This window comes from Amblyraja radiata, chromosome 1 (genome assembly GCF_010909765.2).
Source record: "Amblyraja radiata isolate CabotCenter1 chromosome 1, sAmbRad1.1.pri, whole genome shotgun sequence".
Lineage (NCBI taxonomy): Eukaryota > Metazoa > Chordata > Chondrichthyes > Rajiformes > Rajidae > Amblyraja > Amblyraja radiata.
Window position 1 is genome coordinate 108,547,343 of NC_045956.1, and position 23,936 is coordinate 108,571,278.

Sequence of the window (23,936 nt, forward strand, 5' to 3'; positions counted from 1 at the left end):
ATATAGCCAATGAACTGGCCTCAACTACCTACTGTGGCAGAGAATAGGTACCTGATTTAGTTTTCCTTTGTTTCTTCCCAAATAAAGCTAGCCACTGACTCCAAGAAAATCAAGCACTCCATTTGTGTGTAGAAACAAGGAACTGCAGATGCTGGTTTACACCAAAGAACCCAAAGAGCAGGAGAAACTCAGCGGGCCAGGCAGCACCTCTGGAGAACATAGATAGGTGACATTTCAAGTCGGGACCCTTCATATATACTACCTTTGTTTGTATATTTGTGTGTCTTTGCTGCAGACAAGGGATATTTTCTGCTTTTCTAGCTCACCAAACACGTAATTTCCTAATGCATTCTTGTCACATGTAGTTGCAAATTTTTCATTTCATTCCATTGTGTTGACAGGTTTCTTAGTACATCAAGTTAATCATCACCATGCACAGGATCACATTCAGTCATCAACTCGGCATTCTTTCCTTCTTGTTTCCTTATGTTGGTGTTGGATGTCTAGAGTTTGACCCCCATAAACCTTTCCTGCAGGATAGAAAATAATGAATAAACAAGTTAAAGAAAAAGTCAATCATTACAGAACAAATTGAGGTATTTTTATTCAAGGGAATACAATAGTTTTAACATGTGCCTAAAATTCCTGAATGCCTGGAGAGCTAAACTGCACCACAGGGGGGGTGTTTGAACTAATTAACTTTTGAAGGATGAATGGAATAAAGTTTTCAAACACTCCACTCTTAATCCAGAATTTGACCCAATGTTTAATCTTTAAAGAATTACCACGGTCCTTGGAAATGCAGCACCATCTCAAGTACAGCGGCCTGTTATACTTGTATTGCAGCATTTTAAATGAAAAAAATAAGCATTAACACAGATAGTTCTAATGATCGCTGACAAAGTGAACCCTTCAAGAGAGCACCAGGGTCTCTTCCATACCCCGCAACACTGCTCTCTCTCCCCATCCCCCCACTCGCAACAAGGGCAGAGTCCCCCTAGTGCTCACTTTTCACCCCACCAGCCGTCACATACAACAAGTAATCCTCCGTCAGTTTCGCCACCTCCAACGTGACCCCACCACTCGCCACATCTTCCCATCTCCCCCCATATCTGCTTTCCGCAAAGACCGCTCCCTCCATAACTCCCTTGTCAATTCTTCCCTTCCCTCCCGTACTACCCCCTCCCCGGGCACTTTCCCTTGCAACCGAAGAAATGCAACACTTGTCCCTTTACCTCCCCCCTCGACTCCATTCAAGGACCCAAGCAGTCGTTCCAGGTGTGACAGAGGTTTAGCTGCATCTCCTCCAACCTCATCTATTGCATCCGCTGCTCTAGATGTCAGCAGATCTATATCGGTGAGACCAAGCGGAGGTTGGGCGATCGTTTCGCTGAACACCTCCACTCGATCCGCAATAACCTACCTGACCTCCCGGTGGCTCAACACTTCAACTCCCCCTCCCACTCCATATCCGACCTCTCTGCCCTGGGTCTCCTCCATGGCCAGAGCGTGCAACACCGGAAATTGGAGGAACAGCACCTCATATTCCGCTTGGGGAGTCTGCATCCTGGGGGCATGAACATTGAATTCTCCCAATTTTGTTGGTCCTTGCTGTCTCCTCCCCTTCCTCAGCCCTCCAGCTGTCTCCTCCCATCCCCCAGCCTTTGAGCTCCTCCCCCTTTTTCCTTTCTTCTCCCGCCCCCCCCACCTCCGATCAGTCTGAAGAAGGGTTTCGGCCCGAAACGTTACCTATTTCCTTCGCTCCATAGATGCTGCTGCACCCGCTGAGTTTCTCCAGCTTTTTTGTGTACCTTCAAGAGAGCACATGCTTTGTTCCCTTTCAGACTCACTTGTGGTATTAGGTAATTTCTCGCAACAACCACATTGATTCCCCAATTCCTTATTCCCCACAAGAGCCACCTTGTTGAACTGCTGTGGTCCTCCAGTCATGAACCCCAACGGTGCCAGAGGAGATGGAGATCCAGGGTTTAGATTTTGTGATGACGTTCAGAGATATGGACATGAATTGTTGTGGATGATCAAACATCCACAGGGAGGAAACCACTCCAGGAATATACCCACCCTCAATAATGGTGAATTCCAGCAATTGAGTACCAACTTCAGGGCTGGAATCAGGGCTCAGAATAAAAGGTTCCTTGTGATGTTTGAATTTGTCCATCAGGTTTTCACTCCAGCTACAGACGTGAAATATTCATTGTCAACAAGAACACAGGAGAATAGATGCAGGATTATGTCACCCAGCGCCTAGAGTCTGTCCCACCGTCCAACATGTTTGCGGTTTCTCTGCCACTTGCCTCAACTCTCCCTCTGTGCCACTTCTACAGAAGCACTTAAATCTCCAAACTTCCAAACATTTATCTACCTCCTCTTTAAATACTACCTTCCACGTGTTAGTACTTAAAGCATAGAGAATAACCGAGATTCACCCTTTTTGCTGCAAATCCTATGAGGCTCAGTTTAAAATGCCCAGCCCTGCATTTTGTAACAATATCTCTTCATTGAGACTCTCCGACCCATGGAAACATCTCAACATCTAACTTATCATGCCATTTTGTGATCTTGTATATTTCAGTGAGATCACCCTTTATTCTTCTAAACTCCAAAACATAGATATAATGCTCTTTGACATTTGCCTTCTACAGTAGATAGACTCCAATGTACAAACATCAGAAATGGCATCTTCTGTGACTATGATATTGTACACTCTCTCTCCTGGGCCTTTTTAATCTTTCTACAGGCTTTAATATAATCTTTATCTTTGACCCCCGGTAATAAATTTAACATCCTTGCTTTTGATTTCATCCTCCTCCCAGCTCCAGCTCCGATTCAAAGTGATTAAGGTAACCTTGTAACCTCTATACCCATTGAAAGACCTCTTACTTTGTGTTATGATTACAACCACTCTGTCTTCCCTCCTATGAGGTCTCTGCACCATTCAAAATATTTTCACCTCTCAACTGGTCGATGTGCATTTGACAATTCGTGCTCTGGTCTTTTTTTGGGGGATGTGGGAGGAAATTAGAACAGCTGGAAGTAACCCTGAGGTTCAGTTTAGTGTAGTTCAGGGATACAGCGTGGAAACAGGCCCTTCGGCCATCGAGTCTGCACTGACCTAAGCCAATTAACTTTCAAACCTGAACGTTTTTGGAATATGTGAGGAAACCAGAGCTCCAGGTGAAAACCCACGCGATCACAGGGAGAGCGTACAAACTTCATACAGACGGCACCCATAGTCAGGATCGAACCTGGGTTTCTGGCACTGTAAGACAGCAACTCTACCGTTGCACCACCGTTTCGCCCATAACAGAGAGAATGTGCAAACTTCACTCAGACAGCACGAGTCCTTCCTTCCTCGTGTCCGGCCATCTTCTATATCACGTCTTTCCGGTCAGTCAGTGATGGTTGACCGTGGTTGCAGAATTGGCTACTTCAGTCAGTCACTGTGGTACAGTTTCTGTCGTCAGCATTGCCCGGGATGCGCCACGTGGAGGCTTCTGCTTGCATCCCACAGCACGAGTTAATCACAGGAAAAGAAACAAAGTGCTGGAGTAACTCAGCGGGTCAGGCAGCATCTCTGGAGGGCATGGATAGGTAATGTTTTTGGTCAAGACCCTTCTTCAGACTCACTTCTTCAAAGTAGGCATCCCTTGAGGATATTTAACAGGAGATCAGTAATATTGGATGTAAGGAACTGCAGATCCTGGTTAAATACAGATTGCTGGAACTGTGAGGCAGCAACTCTTCTACTTACACCCTAGGTTTGTTAGTTGTAGATTTAGTGAAGGTTATTTCACTTCATTCCCTATACCTTTTGGGATTTTTTTCATCTCTTTCTCCTCTCCTTAAAACCCACTTTTTAGAATCTCTCTTAATACTTTCTTGATATGATTTTACAATCCATGTGATATGGAAACTTATATAAGAGCACAGCGCAGGTTATTGTTGCTATTTAAGGTGTTGAGCAGAACATTACTGGCCAAATCTAATAGCTTCGGGGAGTGACTGACATTGTAAGAATGTCAAACTCACCCAAAACTGACACAAACAATGAAGTGGGAAAGTCGCTGCACTCTTGACAGTCTTGAACTTCATGCCAATCTTTTCTTTTGGATTCAAAGAGCCCTTTGAGTAACTCAATTAGAACAGGAACAAAATGTCCAATTGATTTGAGACACAATTCTTCTTTTGTATATTAGGTGTAACTGCAACAGATACAGCCTGAGGCACCACTTAATTCTTCCTGAGAACCGCAATAAAAAAACAATAGTTGATTGGCAATAAAATTTCAGGCTAATTACCCAGGTATTTCAAATATGTTATTATATGCTATTTGTATTTGTATACATGTGTATGCAAGCAAAGAATCTCACTGTGCCTAGTCACATGTGACAATAAAGTATTCCTATTCCTATTCCTATTCCTATTGGAAGACTGTGTAGGAAAGAACAGAGGATGCAGGTGTATACTGAAGATACACACAAAATGCTGGAGTAGCTCAGCGGATCAGGCAGAATCTCTGGAGAAAATGAATAGGTGACGTTTAGGGTTGGAAAAGGAATTGGTGACGTTTCAGGTTGGAACCCTTCCTCAGTCAGGTTCCGACCCGAAACGTCACCTATTCCTTTTCTTCAGAGATGCTGCTTGACCTGCTGTTACTCCGGCATTTTTTTGGAATATTGATGAGTTCCCAAGACTTTCATATTTTTTCACTTCATTTTAACAAACTTCAATTGCATTGATCATCTAGTCAAAACTATTTCACTATATAGTACAGTGTGCAAATAAATCAGGAATGCAGGGTAAGAGAATATGTAGATCAAGCGGATGAGGGGGAAGGAGGATGACAGGAGATGGGAGAAAGATGGGGAAGCTGACTTGATGAAGGGAAAGAGAAAACAAGAGAGGGATCAGAAAGAACAGTGAGAAGGCATATCAAATAGAGAAATAAGAAAGAAAAGCAAAGAGGGATGAGGAGAGGGTCATAGAGGGAAGATAAAAGGTTGAGTAAGAGGCAGAAGGGAAAGATAGGGTAGTTGAGGCATGTGAGCTGTTAATGGAAAGAGGAGAATTGGAAATGTGGTGAACAGGGGAAGGGAGAGGATAAGGATGGAAAAGAGGAAAAAGGAAGCGGGGAGCAGGGTAGATAGAAAATGTATCCTGAGGGGGATATGGAAAATGATTATGGATGGTGGGGAACATATGAGTAGGTAATGGAGGTGGGGTAAGAATGGGAACATGTGAAGCACAGAGAGGGCATTCTATATTGAAAGACAGACTAGGCCAGGTAGTGATATCAGTGGAATACTAGATGGGAAATCAATTAATTCGTTAGGTATGAAGACAGGCCAACCATTAAACTCATTCAAGGAACCAACCAATGATGAGTCAGAATACAAATGAAATGACTGCATCTTGTGCAAACAATAGGATTGGGTAAGAACATGTAACTGTATCACAAAAGCATACTGAGGTACCATGTAGAACTCATGTAAATGTTTCAATATAGAGCAAAAGAAAGCAATGAGAGAACCAGAATCAGGGCCGGATTTAGATGAAGAGAGGCCCTAGGCAATTCAATGTGAGGCCCATCCCAATCACCACCCCCACGACGAGAGGAAGATGGAAGAGTCCACCAGATTGACACCAATGTGCAGCCGAGCGTGGCCAATGAGATAAGGGCTGGAAAGCTGCGCTTTTTATTTATTGCCTGTGCTAATGTCGAGTTATTGGCTTAAAACACTATTATTCTGAAATGGAGGGCAAGGAAAATTACTGAAGTGTTGTTTAGAGACTACAGTACATTGTGACAGCATATGTAAGAAAGGCCTATGACATTGTCAAAAAAATATTATACACCAGGCCCATACGAAGCTTTTCAAAGAGGGGGGTGGCATGGCAGGATTACAAAGATTTTATGTGAAATAAGCGCATGCAGCGCATATCACAAGCGCGAAGCTCAAAGACCCTTGAGGGCGGGGTCCAGGGCCCGCTTAAGGCTCTGGGGTTTTAGATGCTCTCTGGTGCATTCTGAACCTTATTTTGGAGCATTTTTGCACCAAATTTATGACCAATATTTCAGAAATTATTTTGGTTGAGTCAAGAATAACGAGTGGTTGGAATGGGATGATTGAGGTCATTGTTGTATACATTTTTTACAATGTCAAAGGTTTTCTATGACTCTCTAATTTCATCAATGACTTGCCCATCTGTGGTTGGATGAATGCAACAAAATAGTAAGATTAAACGAGAACTTACCAGTTTGAAGTTTGATCGTTATTTTATGAGGAGTAACGTTGAGGGAATACGTGAAGAACCCCATTCTGAACCTTATTTTGGAGCATTTTTGCACCAAATTTATGACCAATATTTCAGAAATTATTTTGGTTGAGTCAAGAATAACGAGTGGTTGGAATGGGATGATTGGGGTCATTGTTGTATACATTTTTTACAATGTCAAAGGTTTTCTAGGTGATGACACCCGCTAGGACGCATGCGTGTCATTCTTCAAAGCAACGGTGTGAAATCACAGATAACTGTAATGACTAAACATAGTAAGATTAGAGAAGATATACCAGTTGAGTATATGATCAAGGGTGGGAGCGGAGGGCACGTATTCCCTCAATGTTACTCCTCATAAAATAACGATCAAACTTCAAACTGGTAAGTTCTCGTTTAATCTTACTATTTTACTTCGGAGTCACGTGAGTGACTACGTGAAGATTTTAAAGCTCTGTGATTTCATGCCGTGGAAACGAGTCCATGCATCACATCTGCCTTGATTATGGGGAGAATAGTGTTAACATCATTAGACATCAATACGATATTGAAAAACAATGATAAATTTATTAACACCAAATTATAGCCCCTATTTATGGGGTAAAATTATATTACAGAACTTAAAATTGTTTCTGCAAATGTTCCAGGTTCAATTACTGGTTTGGTATAAAATCGTTGGAAAGTTTTCTCCGTTGACCATCCTGCTGTCTTGAGGATTTGGTCCATAGGAACATCCAACTTCATAGCTGCCGATGTAACTGCAGCCCTGGTGGAGTGAGATTTTAAAATGTTAGTGTCTACTCCAGCCTTTATTAGGACCTGTTTTAGCCATCTCGAGATGGTCTGGACTGTCACTTTTTTGTGTGGCTGTTTGGAGCTGATTAAAAGTTCAATTTCTTTGCTTCTGATGATCTTAGTATACTCCATATATAATAGTAAGTGTGTTACAATACAGAGACGATCATCTGTCGGGTAGGCCCTGAATTCTATTTTTAGGCCTGCTGACCCCTGTCTGTTCTGTTTGACTAATTCATTGATGTGAAAAGTTAAATTTCCAGATGAAATAGTCATGTTGTCCAGCCTTAGTTTCTGTAGCGACTGGACCCTTTGTGCCGTGACCAAGGCCATCAGCATGACTGTTTTCATAGTCAGTTTCTGTAGGGACAGAGCTGTAGGTGGAGACCAGTTTCTTAACATGGTCAGTACAATGCTCACATCCCATATTTGGGAGTACCTGGTTCTTGGGGGATTAACATTAAAAATGCCCCTCATGAGTTTGGTTACCAGGGGGTGTGTCCCAACAGAATGCCGCTCTGTTCCTTGCCACAGGTATGTTGACAGAGCACTTCTGGCGCAGTTGATGGCACTATAACTGAGCCCCTCATCGTAATGGAGGCTTGCCAGGAATTCCAGAACAGACGAGATGTTCATAGATCTGTGGGTGATGTTATTGTTGTGACAGTACATTTCCCATTTCTTGATGTACACCAAGTACTGTTTTTTGGTGGACTGTCTGTGGGCCGCTGAAATAATATCCACTGTTCGGTCCGTCAGTCCCAGGTGTAGTAGAGGTGCTTTCAAACTCTATAATTAATAGGTTTGTATAATTATGACATGGGTGACTTTCCCTTGTTACGGGATGAACCAGTAAATTAGGTCTATGATGGATGGTGATGCATGGTTCTAATACCATGTCAAGTATCACCGGGAACCATGGTTGAGTAGGCCAATCGGGTACTATCAAAATACCAGACGCAGAGTCTTGCTGTATTTTCCTTAATACCCGACTGATGAGGCAGAAAGGAGGGATTGCATAAATAAACAATTTCCCCCAATGCAGCGAAAATGCATCTGTTGCCGCTGCCCCAGGGTCTGGTTCCCATGAAACATAATTCGATAACTGGTGATTGAGCCTGGATGCGAATAGATCGATATCTGGTGTTCCATACCGTGCTGTAATTTCAGCAAATACATTTTTATCCAACATCCATTCAGTGTTTTCATTGAATTTGCGTGACCTGGTGTCTGCCACTAAATTTAATTTACCTGGTAAGTAGGTAGCTGATATCCAAATATCACTCTGGATACACCACTGCCAAATTGTGTTGGCCAGATTGTCACATGATGTCGATTTGTTTCCACCCATATGGTTGATATATGCTACCACGGTGGTGTTGTCAATTTGTAGTCTAACATGCTGGTGATATAACCCAGAACAATATGACTTAAGGCCATGGAATGCACTTAACATCTCCAGGTAGTTTATGCCCAGTGTTTGTAATAATGATGCCTCCTGTGCATTCCATCTCCCTCCACAGCTGGAGATGGAATTGGTAGCACCCCAACCAAGTGCACTGGCATCAGTTTGTAGTACCATAGACGGGTTGCTGATAATGATTGGATTGGAACAATGCCTAATGTTATCTTTCCACCATTTTAGTTCCATTATGGCTTCTGTTGGTAGCTTCATTGGTCTGTCAAAATGACCACCATTAATTTTGAGTGCTCGTATTTTAGCCCTCTGTAAATTTCGATAATGTAAAGGTCCGAATTGTGTGGCTGGAAACGCAGCCACTATTTTGCCAATTATTCTTGCTACCAGTCTGATGGATGGTTTAGTGATGTCAATGATTTTGCTGCAAGCCTCTATTAAGGCTGTAACCTTTTCTTTCGGCAAAGTCACTGACATGTGAACTGAGTTAATGGTGAACCCCAGATAATCCATTGTGGTTGAAGGCGTTAATTTAGATTTAACTGGATGGATGATAAACCCGTTTTTCAAATAATTGTTTTGTGGCTGTTACCGCTTGTTTAGCCAATTCCAAAGTTTTGCCCACAATAAGTATGTCATCTAGATATGCCATTACCATGTGTTTTTGTTTCCGCAGAAACGCTAGGGCTGGTTTCAAAATTTTAGTGAACAGCCTGGGGGCTGATGTTATCCCATAAGGTAGTGCCCTGTACTGCCAGTGCTGACCCATCCAGTTGAATTTTAAATAACATCTGTGGTCACCTCTTGTGGGTACTGTATAGTATCTTTTAAATCGATGCTTGCCATGTAGTAACCTTTGGAAATCAATTGCTTAGCAGTAACAAAGGTTTCCATCTTGAAATGAATATATTGTACGAAAGTATTCAAATTAGTCAAATCTATGATGATGCGGCAACCACCATCTTTCTTGTTTTTGATAAAGATATTGGACACGAATTCCTGTGATTCGTGTTGGGTTTTCTCAATTACTCCTTTTTTATAAAGCCGCTGTAGTTCAGCATGTGCTTTTGATTTTTCTTTGCCTGTAAGCATGAACATTCGGTTCGGTACATGCTGAACTGGAGGGTTATGTTTTTGTATAAATTCTATGGTATAACCCTGGATACTGCTTAAAATATAAGTGTCGGTAGTTAACTTATTCCATGCATCCAGATAGAAGTGTAATCTCCCACCAACCTCCATGCTCCCTTCAATTCGTAAGGAACCAGACACACCTACCTCCATGGTTACCAGTGGTAGGTTTGTTACTTTTTCGGCATCCTCCGTGGACGTTGAGGCGCCGGTGTCTGGGTCTGTAGTTGGGTCGGTGTTGAGGGTTTGCGCATTTTCCAGGAAGGCCGGTCTGGGCCATGGCCTAAAAAAGACCGATGTTGAGTGTTCCTGGCCTTCGAGCTTTCACCAGTTTGTCTTGGCCGACTGGTGGGTGCGTAGGGGTGCTGTATCTGGCCGAAGTAGTTTTTGGACGCTGCTTTAATGAGCCCCAGGGTTTTAGCCTCTTCGTCAAGTTCTTTTACCTGTTTGGATAAGTCCCCTCCAAATAGTAATATTGGTGGTTTGGAGGTTCCAGGTTTGCAGAGGCCTGCAAATTTGGGGTCTAAAGCCGGTTGGATGGCACTCTTCCTAATACTATTTCTCGTATTGGGAGTTGCAAAATAAAGCCAGTGCATCTTGGTGATCTTGTGTCATGTCTTGTTCGTTTAATGTGCGGGCGAAAGCCGTAATTCCCGCTGTTAGGACTTTCAGAACTTTTTGTATTTTCAAGTCCCTGGCTCTGATTGATGCCCCGACATGTTTCCAAATACACTGGTTGACACTGGGAACATTTAGTGATTTGCAGTTCCCTGGTGGTAAGTGTCTTGCTCTGGTGTCCAATAATGCCTGTCCTTGTAGCTGGTTGAATGACATGTAGTCAATACTTGCAGCTATTTTGGGCTATAAGGTTTTGGCCAGTTTGGTCGGGTTGAATAAACTGGGACACCATATCCAATAGGTTTTCTTGCACCCCATGCACACTAGGGGTATGTTCTGCACACCCCTCTTCAAGGTCAGCCCAGAATTGACCCCCCGTACTCCCCTCTGATGAGGGAGAAACACTGTGCAGCCCTACAAGAGGTACTGCTGTAGGACTTACTAGCTGCCCACTGTGACTAGGCTCCCTCTCCCGGAGCCTGCCACTTTGGAGTATTTGCTCCAACAGCCGCTCCAACTGGCTCCTATGCTCTCGGGCACAGGCCACTCTCGGCTGCTCCTGTTCCTCCAGCCGCTCCAACCGGCTCCAATGCTCACGGGCACTGGCCGCTCGCGGCTGCTCCTGAAGCCGCTCCAACCGGCCCCAATGCTCACGGGCACTGGCTGCTCGCGGCTGTTCAAAGTCGGACTCATCGGAGTCAACGACTCCGTTTTTTGCTTCGCTTTACCGCCCGGCCGTGGTGTTGATTTGGCCGGTGCGGGAGCGAAGTCGGGCACAGCTGTTCCCATTACGGGAGATTGGTGTGCCGTTGGCTGCTGCTGGCTGCCCGCAACTCCGCGGTTCTCCCCTGCCAGCTTTTTCGCAGCCTTCTTGTTTCTCGTGGCTCTGTCCATGCCTCCACCTGCAAAGTAAGTGGAAAGAACGCAGAGTCTCCTTACCTGCTGTTTCCGGCTTTTAAATTCTGCCGCTAAGGGGAACGTCGTTCCCCCTGCTGTGACTCGTTGCAATGCGTGTAGCGATATGACACGCATGCTTCTTCACGTAGTCACTCACGTGACTCCGAAGTAAAATTTATGTTTTGCTGGCTGAAAATTCCTATTTCTCTGTACAAAGAAGTGGAAGGTTGTTGAGGTGGTGACCTGAGTGAGAAGTGAGGGGTGTCCTCTGTAATTATTATTCACAGATTTAGAAATGATACCATCACACATTTCACCACTGGTTATTGGATTCCCGGACACTTGAAATCTGCCAGTCGGGTGAAGGTTGAGGATTATGCATCTTTCTGCTTTAGGGAGGAGGGTTTGCTTTGATTGACCAGTGGAGCCTCCGTTGCATTGACTCCGTCTATACTTTCACGCTTTCCTGGGAACGCAGCCAACATAATCAAGGACTACATACAGCCCAGTCATTCTATCATCTCCCCTCTCCCATCGGGCAGATGATGCAAAGGCTTAAAAGCACATAAAATCAGTTTCAGGAACAGCTGCATCCCCACTGTTATCAACCTATTGAATGTGCCTAGAAACATAGAAACATAGAAATTAGGTGCAGGAGTAGGCCATTCGGCCCTTCGAGCCTGCACCGCCATTCAATATGATCATGGCTGATCATCCAACTCAGTATCCCGTACCTGCCTTCTCTCCATACCCTCTGATCCCCTTAGCCACCAGGGCCACATCTAACTCCCTCTTAAATATAGCCAATGAACTGGCCTCGACGACCATCTGTGGCAGGGAGTTCCAGAGATTCACCACTCTCTGTGTGAAAAAAGTTCTTCTCATCTCGGTTTTAAAGGATTTCCCCCTTATCCTTAAGCTGTGACCCCTTGTCCTGGACTTCCCCAACATCGGGAGCAATCTTCCTGCATCTAGCCTGTCCAACCCCTTAAGAATTTTGTAAGTTTCTATAAGATCCCCTCTCAATCTCCTAAATTCTAGAGAGTATAAACCAAGTCTATCCAGTCTTTCTTCATAAGACAGTCCTGACATCCCAGGAATCAGTCTGGTGAACCTTCTCTGCACTACCCTCTATGGCAATAATGTCCTTCCTCAGATTTGGAGACCAAAACTGTACGCAATACTCCAGGTGTGGTCTCACCAAGACCCTGTACAACTGCAGTAGAACCTCCCTGCTCCTATACTCAAATCCTTTTGCTATGAAAGCTAACATACCATTCGCTTTCTTCACTGCCTGCTGCACCTGCATGCCCACTTTCAATGACTGGTGTACCATGACACCCAGGTCTCGCTGCATCTCCCCTTTTCCTAGTCGGCCACCATTTAGATAATAGTCTGCTTTCCTGTTTTTGCCACCAAAATGGAGAACCTCACATTTATCCACATTATACTGCATCTGCCAAACATTTGCCCACTCACCTAGCCTATCCAAGTCACCTTGCAGTCTCCTAGCATCCTCCTCACAGCTAACACTGCCCCCCAGCTTAGTGTCATCCGCAAACTTGGAGATATTGCCTTCAATTCCCTCATTCAGATCATTAATATATATTGTAAATAGCTGGGGTCCCAGCACTGAGCCTTGCGGTACCCCACTCGTCACTGCCTGCCATTGTGAAAAGGACCCGTTTACTCCTACTCTTTGCTTCCTGTTTGCCAGCCAGTTCTCTATCCACATTAATACTGAACCCTCAATGCCGTGTGCTTTAAGTTTGTAAACTAATCTCTTATGTGGGACCTTGTCGAAAGCCTTCTGGAAGTCCAGATACACCACATCCACTGGTTCTCCCCTATCCACGCTACTAGTTACATCCTCGAAAAATTCTATAAGATTCGTCAGACATGATTTACCTTTTGTAAATCCATGCTGACTTTGTCCAATGATTTCACCACTTTCCAAATGTGCTGCTATCCCATCTTTAATAACTGACTCTAGCAGTTTCCCCACTACCGATGTTAGACTAACTGGTCTGTAATTCCCCGTTTTCTCTCTCCCTCCCTTCTTAAAAAGTGGGGTTACGTTTGCTACCCGCCAATCCTCAGGAACTACTCCAGAATCTAAAGAGTTTTGAAAGATTATTACTAATGCATCCACTATTTCTGGAGCTACTTCCTTAAGTACTCTGGGATGCAGCCTATCTGGCCCTGGGGATTTATCGGCCTTTAATCCATTCAATTTACCCAACACCACTTCCCGGCTAACCTGGATTTCACTCAATTCCTCCAACTCCTTTGACCTGCGGTCCCCTGCTATTTCCGGCAGATTATTTATGTCTTCCTTAGTGAAGACGGAACCAAAGTAGTTATTCAATTGGTCCGCCATATCCTTGTTCCCCATGATCAACTCACCCGTTTCTGACTGCAAGGGACCTACATTTGTTTTAACTAATCTCTTTCTTTTCACATATCTATACAAACTTTTGCAGTCAGTTTTTATGTTCCCTGCCAGTTTTCTTTCATAATCTATTTTTCCTTTCCTAATTAAGCCCTTTGTCCTCCTCTGCTGGTCTCTGAATTTCTCCCAGTCCTCCGGTATGCTGCTTTTTCTGGCTAATTTGTACGCATCATCCTTCGCTTTGATACTATCCCTGATTTCCCTTGTTATCCACGGATGCACCACCTTCCCTGATTTATTCTTTTGCCAAACTGGGATGAACAATTTTTGTAGTTCATCCATGCAGTCTTTAAATGTCTTCCATTGCATATCCACCGTCAACCCTTTTAGAATTAATTGCCAGTCAATCTTGGCCAATTCACGTCTCATACCCTCAAAGTTACCTTTCTTTAAGTTCAGAACCATTGTTTCTGAATTAACAATGTCACTCTCCATCCTAATGAAGAACTCAACCATATTATGGTCACTCTTGCCCAAGGGGGCACGTACAACAAGACTGTTAACTAACCCTTCCTCATTACTCAATACCCAGTCTAAAATAGCCTGCTCTCTCGTTGGTTCCTCTACATGTTGATTTAGATAACTATCCCGCATACATTCCAAAAAATCCTCTTCCTCAGCACCCCTGCCAATTTGATTCACCCAATCTATATGTAGATTGAAGTCACCCATTATAACGGTTTTGCCTTTGTCGCACGCATTTCTAATTTCCTGTTTGATACCATCTCCAACTTCACTACTACTGTTAGGTGGCCTGTAAGCTAAGGGTGCAGTGGCCTGTAAGCTAAGGGTGCAGTCCCTCATCTTCCAATCTTCGTCATTGCGGTTTAAATTTCCTAAAGAGTATTTCATATTCATAGGGCAGAGGTTGATAGGGATTTCCACTTGGGTTTTTTGCTGACAGCTGAATGGTATGTTCTCATTTGCATTAGTACTCCATGCCAAATATTTTCTGATTGCATTGAAGATTTAAGGCTGTATTTTTATAACATGCATTCCTTTGATGAAGGGACCATAAACTTTCATTTTAATGAGACAGTTTGGCATTTGAGGGTTGTCATGTGACAATCAGCTGACCCAGCCGCAATGATCTATATTTGTTATTTCTGAATCTCAAGGACTCTCGTCCTGTCGACTTTAATATTTGATAATTACTACATCAATGATTTTAGGGATTAAAATGTTTCTGTTCACACGATTCTTTTTGATCTTTGACAGTGAACTTCTCCCAATTTACTCTCTTCTATCATTGAAACATTGCTGGAAATGTGACAACAAGTCTGCAATTATGTTGAGACAACATAATTAAATTGCACAATTATTTGTTTGAACACCTTTTATCAGCACAAATAGATTCAAATCTTTTAATTTTTAGCATAGAAATAAAAGTACATCTCTCAATTTTGTACTGCATTAATATCAAACAACAGAAACCCAATTTTATGTATGTAAATTAAATTATCAACGCAGTGTCTCCAATTGTACTGAATGAATCATTCTTCTGGAGCATTTGATTCATTAATCAGCCCCAGATAGTGATAGACAGGTCACTACCAAAGTAGAAAATGAACCCTACTTAAACTACAAGAAACACTTTTGTGTTAACCTGAGTGTTCAACCAGCTATCACATTATGTCTCAACTTTCAACATTCTATCTCCATGCCAGTCTGGGTTCAGACCTAATCACTCCACAACTACAGCTCTGTTAAAACTCACCAGCGATGTGTTCACTGCTTCTGAGGATGGTAAACTCACCGGTGCCATCTTTCTTGATTTAACCAAGGCCTTTGATGTTGTTGACCACTACCTACTGCTTGATAAACTTTACTCTATTGGTCTTTCTCAAAACAATCTACTGCGGTTTAACTCATACCTTCATAACAGACGCCAATGTGTCACCTTTAATGGAAGTCAATCCAATTCCTTAATTGTTGAGAAGGGGGTCCCGCTAGGTTCGTCTTTGGGACCACTCCTTTTCTCTATTTTCATAAACGACCTTCCTAATATCTGTTCTGACTGTCAAACACAACTATATGCCGATGATGCAGTGCTATATACATCTAGTACTAACAAGTCTGAAATTGAAAGATCCCTTCAATCAGATCTTACTTCTGTTCAGAAATGGCTATTATTTAACAAATTAATTTTAAATAAAAATAAATCATGCAGTATGTTATTTGGTACCAGACAAGGCCTTGGAAATTCTGTAGATCTGACTATATCATTTAATGAAGGATCACCATTAGAACAAGTATTGAACTTCAAATATCTTGGTGTTTGGCTCGACCCAACGCTTTCATTTACGCAGCATAGTGAGACGATTACTAAAAAACTCAGCTGTAATCTAGCTATTCTTTACCGCCATATAAATTGTTTCACCTTTCAGATGAGAAAAAGAATTGTCTCTCCACTACTACTACCAACACTGGATTATGCTGATATTGTCTATCAGAATACATTTGATACACATCTTCAACCCCTCAATGTAGTTTATAATAGTCTTTGCAGATTTATTTTAAGGTGTCCATATATAACTCACCACTGTTCTATGTACGAAACTCTAAACTGGTTATCCCCCCACGCTCGAAGATGCTACCACTGGTTCCAGTTCATCTTTAAATGCATCCATCTCAATTACCCTTCTTATTTAAAACAAGATCTATTACCATACACACCCTCATATTCACTAAGACATATTCAGCAACCCTTCTTTTTCATTCCAAGAACTAACAAAGAAATTGGGAGACGTGCATTTAAATTCAAAGCTCCTTCTGACTGGAACACTCTGCCTAGTACCATAAGAACTATTAGCTCATTTCGTCTATTTAAAAATACACTTTTACCCTTCCTTATAAAACCATGTACCTGTTTCTAGTATTAGAGTCTTCGAGCTCCTTTATCTAGCTTGCTCTGTGTGTGATCATTTGGCATAACTATTGTATATGCATGGCCATTACACTTATGTATTATTGTATTGCATAGTGTAACAAGGTCTTATATTGTATTATGTCACAATATCATGAAATAATATATCATGTAATAATGTTGAAAGTATGTATTAACGTACGATGTATGATAGGTGGTATATGGTATTATGCATCAACATTATGCTGTAACACATAACTATTATTATTATTGGATATGTAAAGCCAATTAACAATTGTTATAAACTATAACAAGTGGGGATGGAGGGGTTTTGGGATTGGTGTGTGGGTAGGTGGGTCAATGAGAGCCTCTATGTATGTTATGTCTTGTGCTGTATGTTCTATGTTGGACCCCCTCGAAAATGAGATGACTGTCCATCTCAAGGGGTTATCCATGAATAAACTTGTTTCAAACTTGTTTCAAACTACATCAATGATTTTAGGGATTAAAATATTTCTGTTCACACGATTCTTTGTGATCTTTGACAGTGAACTTCTCCCAATTTACTCCCTTCTATCATTGAAACATTGCTGGAAATGTGACAACAAGTCTGCAATTATGTTGAGACAACATAATTAAATTGCACAATTATTTGTTTGAACACCTTTTATCAGCACAAATAGATTCAAATCTTTTAATTTTTAGCATAGAAATAAAAGTACATCTCTCAATTTTGTACTGCATTAATATCAAACAACAGAAACCCAATTTTCTGTATGAAAATTAAACAATCAACGCAGTGTCTCCAATTGTACTGAATGAATCATTCTTCTGGAGCATTTGATTCATTAATCAGCCCCAGATAGTGATAGACAGGTCACTACCAAAGTAGAAAATGAACCCTACTTAAACTACAAGAAACACTTTACCTATGTAGCTCTCGATCTTTTTGTTGTTCCAATAGCAAAGTTACCAGGTGATCAGATGAGCCAGTATGCTTCAGATGCTCATTTGGCTTTTGAATCTGGCTTTTTTTTCTCTGAAAATAAACAAAAGACATGTCAAGAAGTTAATGTAAGAATAATAACTTATTATTTTCAGTTTTGTTCATTAACTAGAATATTAAAATATGATAATTTCCCTTAAAACAAACGGTTGATGTTGTCCAAATGAAAACTACTATGGAGCAGAATTAGAGAAACTTAAAGATAAATCCTCAATCCTCACTAGTATCTGAGGGGTAGCTAATCTTCAATAATGAAAGAAGCAAAAAAGGCAGTTTTATTTTCTCCATAATTGCAGCCAAAATCTGCCATGGTTACAAATCTGGAACTTGCATTACAGACTTTATAATTTTGGTTTCATTAAACTTACTAGACAGAGGGGCAGATAGGATTTATTAAGCAGAATGATTTCCCAGGTGGGAAAAGCATTCCTCAAAGAAGCAGAAAGGGACTGAAAACAATTCTGTCAAATGAGAATAGAGTGTGAATCAAACAAAAGGAAAGCAGAATCATGTTAAAAAATAATGAAAGAATGAAAAGCAATATTTGCAGTCAGAGATCTAGAGAATCTATTTGGGAAAATATATATTAGTAGGTCATCCTGCCAGACGTTCACAGTAAGAATCCTCACCCAATCAGTAACAGAGAAATGAAAAGTCTACTGGGAATTTACAATTAGCGTCAGCATTCCTTGCCTATGCAGACTAGAAATAATCCGAGGTTCGCTTGATCATTACTTACTTCTGGACAACAAAATAGGCTGTGATTCCCTTACAGATGAATAGCCTACTATCTTATTATCTTATATACTTGCTAAGCCCACAAACAAGGATAACCACACGACTGAACTACCTATGGGTGGCTACGGGTATATGGTTCGCTATATAAACCGAGAGAAAGCCGGAGATGTGAAGTGGAATTGGATGAAATAAAACTTTGTAAATAATCATGTATTTATCTCTTACTAACCTGAACTGCATTAAAGATAACATCAAAAGCTAATGAGCGACTCATCTGGTTCACACTGTAGATCTCTTCAGCAGCTTCATTGGACAACTCATATGTAACCTGAGATACATGTATTAAAAAAAATTAGCAACCAAAAAAAACACCGTGACATTGGATTACCATTGACCTTGGGTAAAATACACCAAAGGAGCATTTTTGGAGTCATCACCATCACAACTGTGTGATCTACACTGGGACAGATGTGAAAATAACTTTATATTTTACTGGTACAGACGTGTACGTTTCTAACAATTACTGTTGTATCACAAATAGCTTGTAAATTGGTTACCTAGGAGGACAGTTTCCCTAGAATTCATGGCTCTTCCAATGTAAAATGGGTCCACAAATTAATAAATTATTCTCCTTTTTATTTTCGAAGAAAGTACACTCAAGAGGGAAATGTGGGCTCATGCACTGACTGGAGCAGATACAATCAATTGTTTACTGCCAGAAAGTAGGAGAGGGAGTGGTGTTGGCCACTGTAGACAATGATTCTTTTTTAGAGAGAGGTTCGGGAAGTGTTGGGCGGCAAATCTGAGGCGATGAAGGGGAAACTGCTCATCAGATTTCAGAGAAAGAGGGAGGGATTAAAGATAGGAAGTGAGAATTATTTGTTTTATCTGATCATTCTATTCAGGTGTTGAGAATTCCACGGGTGCTCTAAAGCATGAGGCTAATTCATTCTCTGACTCCGTTTCTCAACCATTGTCTTCCAAGAATTTTATAGCATTCTCTGCTTTTGATTTCAATGAAGGTATTGTTCAGACATCTTTGATATTGAGCAAGCCACCCCAGTAAACTACAACTCCAATGGTGAAAGTGAACATTACTCTCTTCATTTCCAACATAAAATGGGCAGAAGCTTGTGCGGAAAAGTACTTACAGATTTCAGGTTTCCGCAAACTTGTTTGCATTTGGAAGATTATGTAATACATATGAGGGTGACGTTTTGTTTAGTTTGCTTTCTATGTTAAAATCCAAACAGTTTATGGTTTGCAAACTCCTTGACCCCTTTACACAACATAAAGCAAAAGGCATTGCACTTACTTTGCATGATAATTATCTTCAGGTTATTATTAAAGCCTGTAACAGCATATATCAAATGTAAATCTCAGCACTCAAATAGAATAAATGGCCAAAACTAAAGAATGTTCATTTCTTCAAGACAGATTTCCAGGAAAATTAGAACAATTTCCATTGGCCTCCCAACAATCTTTAAACACAAAAAGGCAGGAAATAAAATACTGGGAAAAAAGAGTAAATAGCAGAGGGCCAATTCCTGCCATTTCAGTCTGCATTTCCAGAGCTTCAGGGGTTCAACAATATGGTGGTGAGTCTTGCAGATAATCTCTCAGTGAGATGGTATGAAAAGTAGCCTGGCAGAAAAGTACAAATAGGCCCAACACAAGGTGTCAAACAATCCAGTCACATTAAGATGCACAGAGCCTCTTGCCCAGAGCAGGGGAATCGAGGACTAGAGGACATAGGTTCAAGGTGAAGGGGAAAAGATTTAATAGGAATCTGAAGGGTAACTTTTTCACACAAAGGGTGGTGGGTGTAAGGAACAAGCTGCCAGAGGAGGTAGTTGAGGCTGGGACTATCCCAACGTTTAAGAAACAGTCAGACAGGTACTTGGATAGGACAGGTTTGGAGGGATATGGACCAAGCACAGGCAGGTGGGACTATTGTAGCTGGGACATGTTTGCCGGTGTGGGCAAGTTGGGCCGAAGGGCCTGTTTCCACACTGTATCACTCTATGACCTTATTGATGATTTACTATCTCGGTTTGTGCATGCTCAAGCTTCCGGAACATTGAATTTCTAGGAATTAATGAAATATAAAAATCTTTTAGCTTTTAAGCAATATCATTTATATATTTTTAAACTACATTTATTCATTTAATTTCTCCAATGAAGAGCATTATGTTGCTAGATACATGATGCTAAACCTGAAATCTGAAGTTAAGAATTGGATAATAACAATTGTGCCGCCTGCTGCGTTGAGATGAATGATCATTGAATGACATCTGTACATTCCCTGTGTCCAATCACTCAGAGGCACCAGATCCATTTAAATGTATTCACTCAAGGCTGTGAGGTGTAAGATCATAATGAAACAACAAGTGGGCTAAAAGCAATTTGGATTGTAATGAAACAAGGAACATGCTGTATTTCTTATTAAATCATGAAGTGGTCAATTTATTTTCTGGATTTTATTTGCAAAAGTTGTAAAAGGTGAACTTCCACTCTCAAACTGATATACTGTATAAAGGATGTCATCTGACAGTGGAATACCTTTTAAGGACCAAAAGAAACTCGTCCACATGGGCAAATAATTATATTTTCTTAATGTGACTTTACCACAAAAATAATGTGATGGCATTAGTCATAGAGTGATACAGTGTGGAAACAGGCCCAAGTTGCATCAAAGAGTCCAAATCCGCACACAACAATCTCACAATACAAATTCTGCAGCGTTCTTTCGCAAAATCCAGCTGGTTCACTGATGCTATTCTATGAAGTTAACTTGACACACCCATGTGATTTTAATCATATACAATCTAGTTCACACCATCTAGGCTAACCAAAATGGACACCAAAGTGACTGGGACTAAAGAATTAATGTACCTCACCTGCACTTGGAAGTTTAAAATATACTAGACCAAGTTGGACCTGTTGGGCCCTGTTCCCCAACGAGCAAGGGGGGGCCGGTGTCGGCGTTCACCCCGGTGGGTGTGGGGAGTGGAGGTTGGGTGGGAGTGATGAGAGTTCCCCCCCACCCGATCGGCCCTCCCCACTCCCTGCCTTGTGGGCTATCACCAGGATCGTGGGGCAGCAACCTCGTTACCGTTGGCAATGTCCCATTGTGATGTCATTTGTAAATGAGATCCATTGTAATTGGACGTCTGTGAGATGACATTGTGACGTCATCACTGGAAGGTGCTGCAAGAGTCTGCCACTGAAAAGCAGTACATTCTTTTCAAATTTGCTTTTTGAAAAACTTTAATCATGAATAACTTGAAATATAGCATGAAATCTTAAGTGAAGCCGAGTACGGTGTGGGACCAAAATGCAACCAGAACTTGAGGAGCAGCCCCTTCAGATATTGGTAGAGGGGCAGCAACCTCGTTACCATTGGCAACGTCCCATTGTGATGTCATTGTGGCAGTTGGCAGCCAATTTGAGAGCCCAGTGTTACTATTGGCAACGTCCCATTGTGATGTCATTGTGGCAGTCGGCAGCCAGCTTGAAAACCCATTCTGATTGGTGTACTGTGAGAGGCATTGTGACGTCACAACTGTGAGAAGGCTGGAAGCTGCCTGTGAGAAGGTGGTTTTGGTTGTTTTTTTAATTTCAATGATTAATAACTTCGGAAATATAGGTGGAAATGCGACGGGAAGATGTTTATCCCACCAGGGGGAAAATGTGAGTAGGATGTGTGAAAATGGGAAGGCTGTGGCCTAGCATTTGGAAGAAGATAGGAATTGACCGGATTGGCACACACACTCACAGACACAAACAAGACAAAGACTTTTAGTTATATAGAAATTCTTCCCTATCCCAGTAGAGGAGCTGTTGACAGAATAAAGGGAGAGACGTAAAACCAAAGTCTTTCAATTCTATTGCTGATTTGGGAAAACAGGCTGCATAGGGATGAATACGGAATGTAGCTTCTGCATTATCAGTCCACACTGTGTGCACCTGTGGTTAGAAGGCCCAGTGGTTGTCTATGCACCAAAATCCCCCTCATCCCACTACCTTCAATTATCATAACAAATGTAAATCAGGAACCTAATTCTTATTTTCAGATACAGGTACATTTAAATGATTGTACCATTACTATTTTGTATTTAGCTTCAGCTGTAAAAGGGGGCCAAGGAAAGAGCGTTCACGTCGCGGCCCTGTTTCAACCAATCTTTCCACCACCACGCACAAGAAGCACAAGAAGCGCAAGACAGACACCATTGTGCAGATGCCGAGAAGTGTGTTCAGCTCTGGCTGAACAACTTCTAATCTTGTGTGTGGACTCGATAAGAAGAGAGCTGTAAAAGAGTGATTGGTTCTGTCTTGACGCAAGGGTCTGACCCGAAATGCAAACACCCCTTTGCCTCCATAGATGCTGTTTGATCTGCTGAATTCCTCCTTCAGTCAGTTTTTTTTCCTCCGGGTTTCAGCATCTGCAGTCTCTTGTGTCTCCAACTAGATATTAGACTGCTCCCTTGTTAAGCACTGTTGTGCGGTAACAATTGTCCGTACTGGCATGCAAAATTAGCCTGGGAAGTCCTTGAAAATAAACAGTCTGTGTTGAGCTAGTAACAGAGAATGGTGGAAATATTCACAGGTTAGAAAGCCATCAGTGGAGAAAAAAAATAGAGTGAATGTTTCCTAATGGCAACTTTTCATGCTATCTGAGTAAAATTAAGAATCAAAGGCACAAAGTGCTGGAGTAACTCAGCAGGTCAGGTAGCATTTCTGGAGAACAAGGATAGATGTTGTTTCAGGTCGGGGCCCATCTTCAGTCAATGTTCTCCAGAGATGCTGCCAGACTTGCTTACTTACTCCTGCATTTGCATCCTTTTTTATTAGCAAGCATCTGCAGTTCCTTGTTTCTACAAAGTTAAGAATCAGACAGGTTTGAAGCTATGGAGAAGAGGGCAGAATGGAGAGAACAAAAGAGAATGTCCATCATTATGCTGGTTCTAGAGGTGAGAATATCATAAGCAGGATCAGCTGAGCGATAGTAGATCAGTGCCAGTTATTGTGGTCTCACCTCCGATACCCTTGGAAACGCTCTAGGCATTCTGAAGTCAGCTTAGGGAGCTCCCCGGTGCATGGAAATGGAGCAATGGCTGCGGGAGGCAAAGGTCGGCATGTTCTGTGGATGCCCTACAGCAGCCAGGGGATTATGTGGATCAGGCGCCACTGGAGCCCCACAGAGGTCAGATGATCACGCAGATCAGACCTGGCCTGTAGCAACACAGAGCGGTGGAGCAGCGATGGAGTACATCAACAACTTCGCCAGGCCATCGCCAGGCCAACCTCTGCAACACTGACCCAGTGCTACCATTAAAATAACGGGCATTTCAGGCCAAGATAGTTATAATAACTTAAAACTTGAGAGGTACAAAATGGCGCCTGGAACGTGGTGGCTCTTTATGTACTTCCTACAGAAAAATCTATTCTTACACTACAATCATTGCACTTGCAATGATGTACTTAAGCATAGTATAGGTATGTTGCAAAGCTTACCTTCAGCGGCGCTGCAGTTCTGCCGCTGCCCGTGTGCGCGACTTTGGCGCCTTTGAGAGGGGGGCGGGTTTAAAATGCGATTTTCTCTAGGCTGTTGAAATCGATGTTGTTCACCCTACTTAGTTGCTGACGAAAAATCACTGCAAAATTCGTTCGCTGCAGGTATTTTTAAACTAAATTGGGTTATTTAATTGTTATAGTA

At 42.0% G+C, this 23,936-nt stretch overlaps 1 protein-coding gene across 1 annotated transcript in view; it reads right to left on the bottom strand.

Moving 5' to 3' along the window:
• Positions 1 to 401: 401 nt before the first annotated feature.
• Positions 402 to 23,936, bottom strand: part of LOC116977744 — a 56,441-nt gene continuing 32,906 nt past the window's right edge. The window contains exons 9-11 of the mRNA XM_033028482.1: positions 18,447 to 18,545; positions 17,403 to 17,512; positions 402 to 530 (exon numbers count right to left, since the gene is read on the bottom strand). Coding sequence (XP_032884373.1) covers positions 485 to 530; positions 17,403 to 17,512; positions 18,447 to 18,545 — 255 coding nt within the window. The 3' untranslated portion in view covers positions 402 to 484. The remainder of the gene's footprint in view (positions 531 to 17,402; positions 17,513 to 18,446; positions 18,546 to 23,936) is intronic.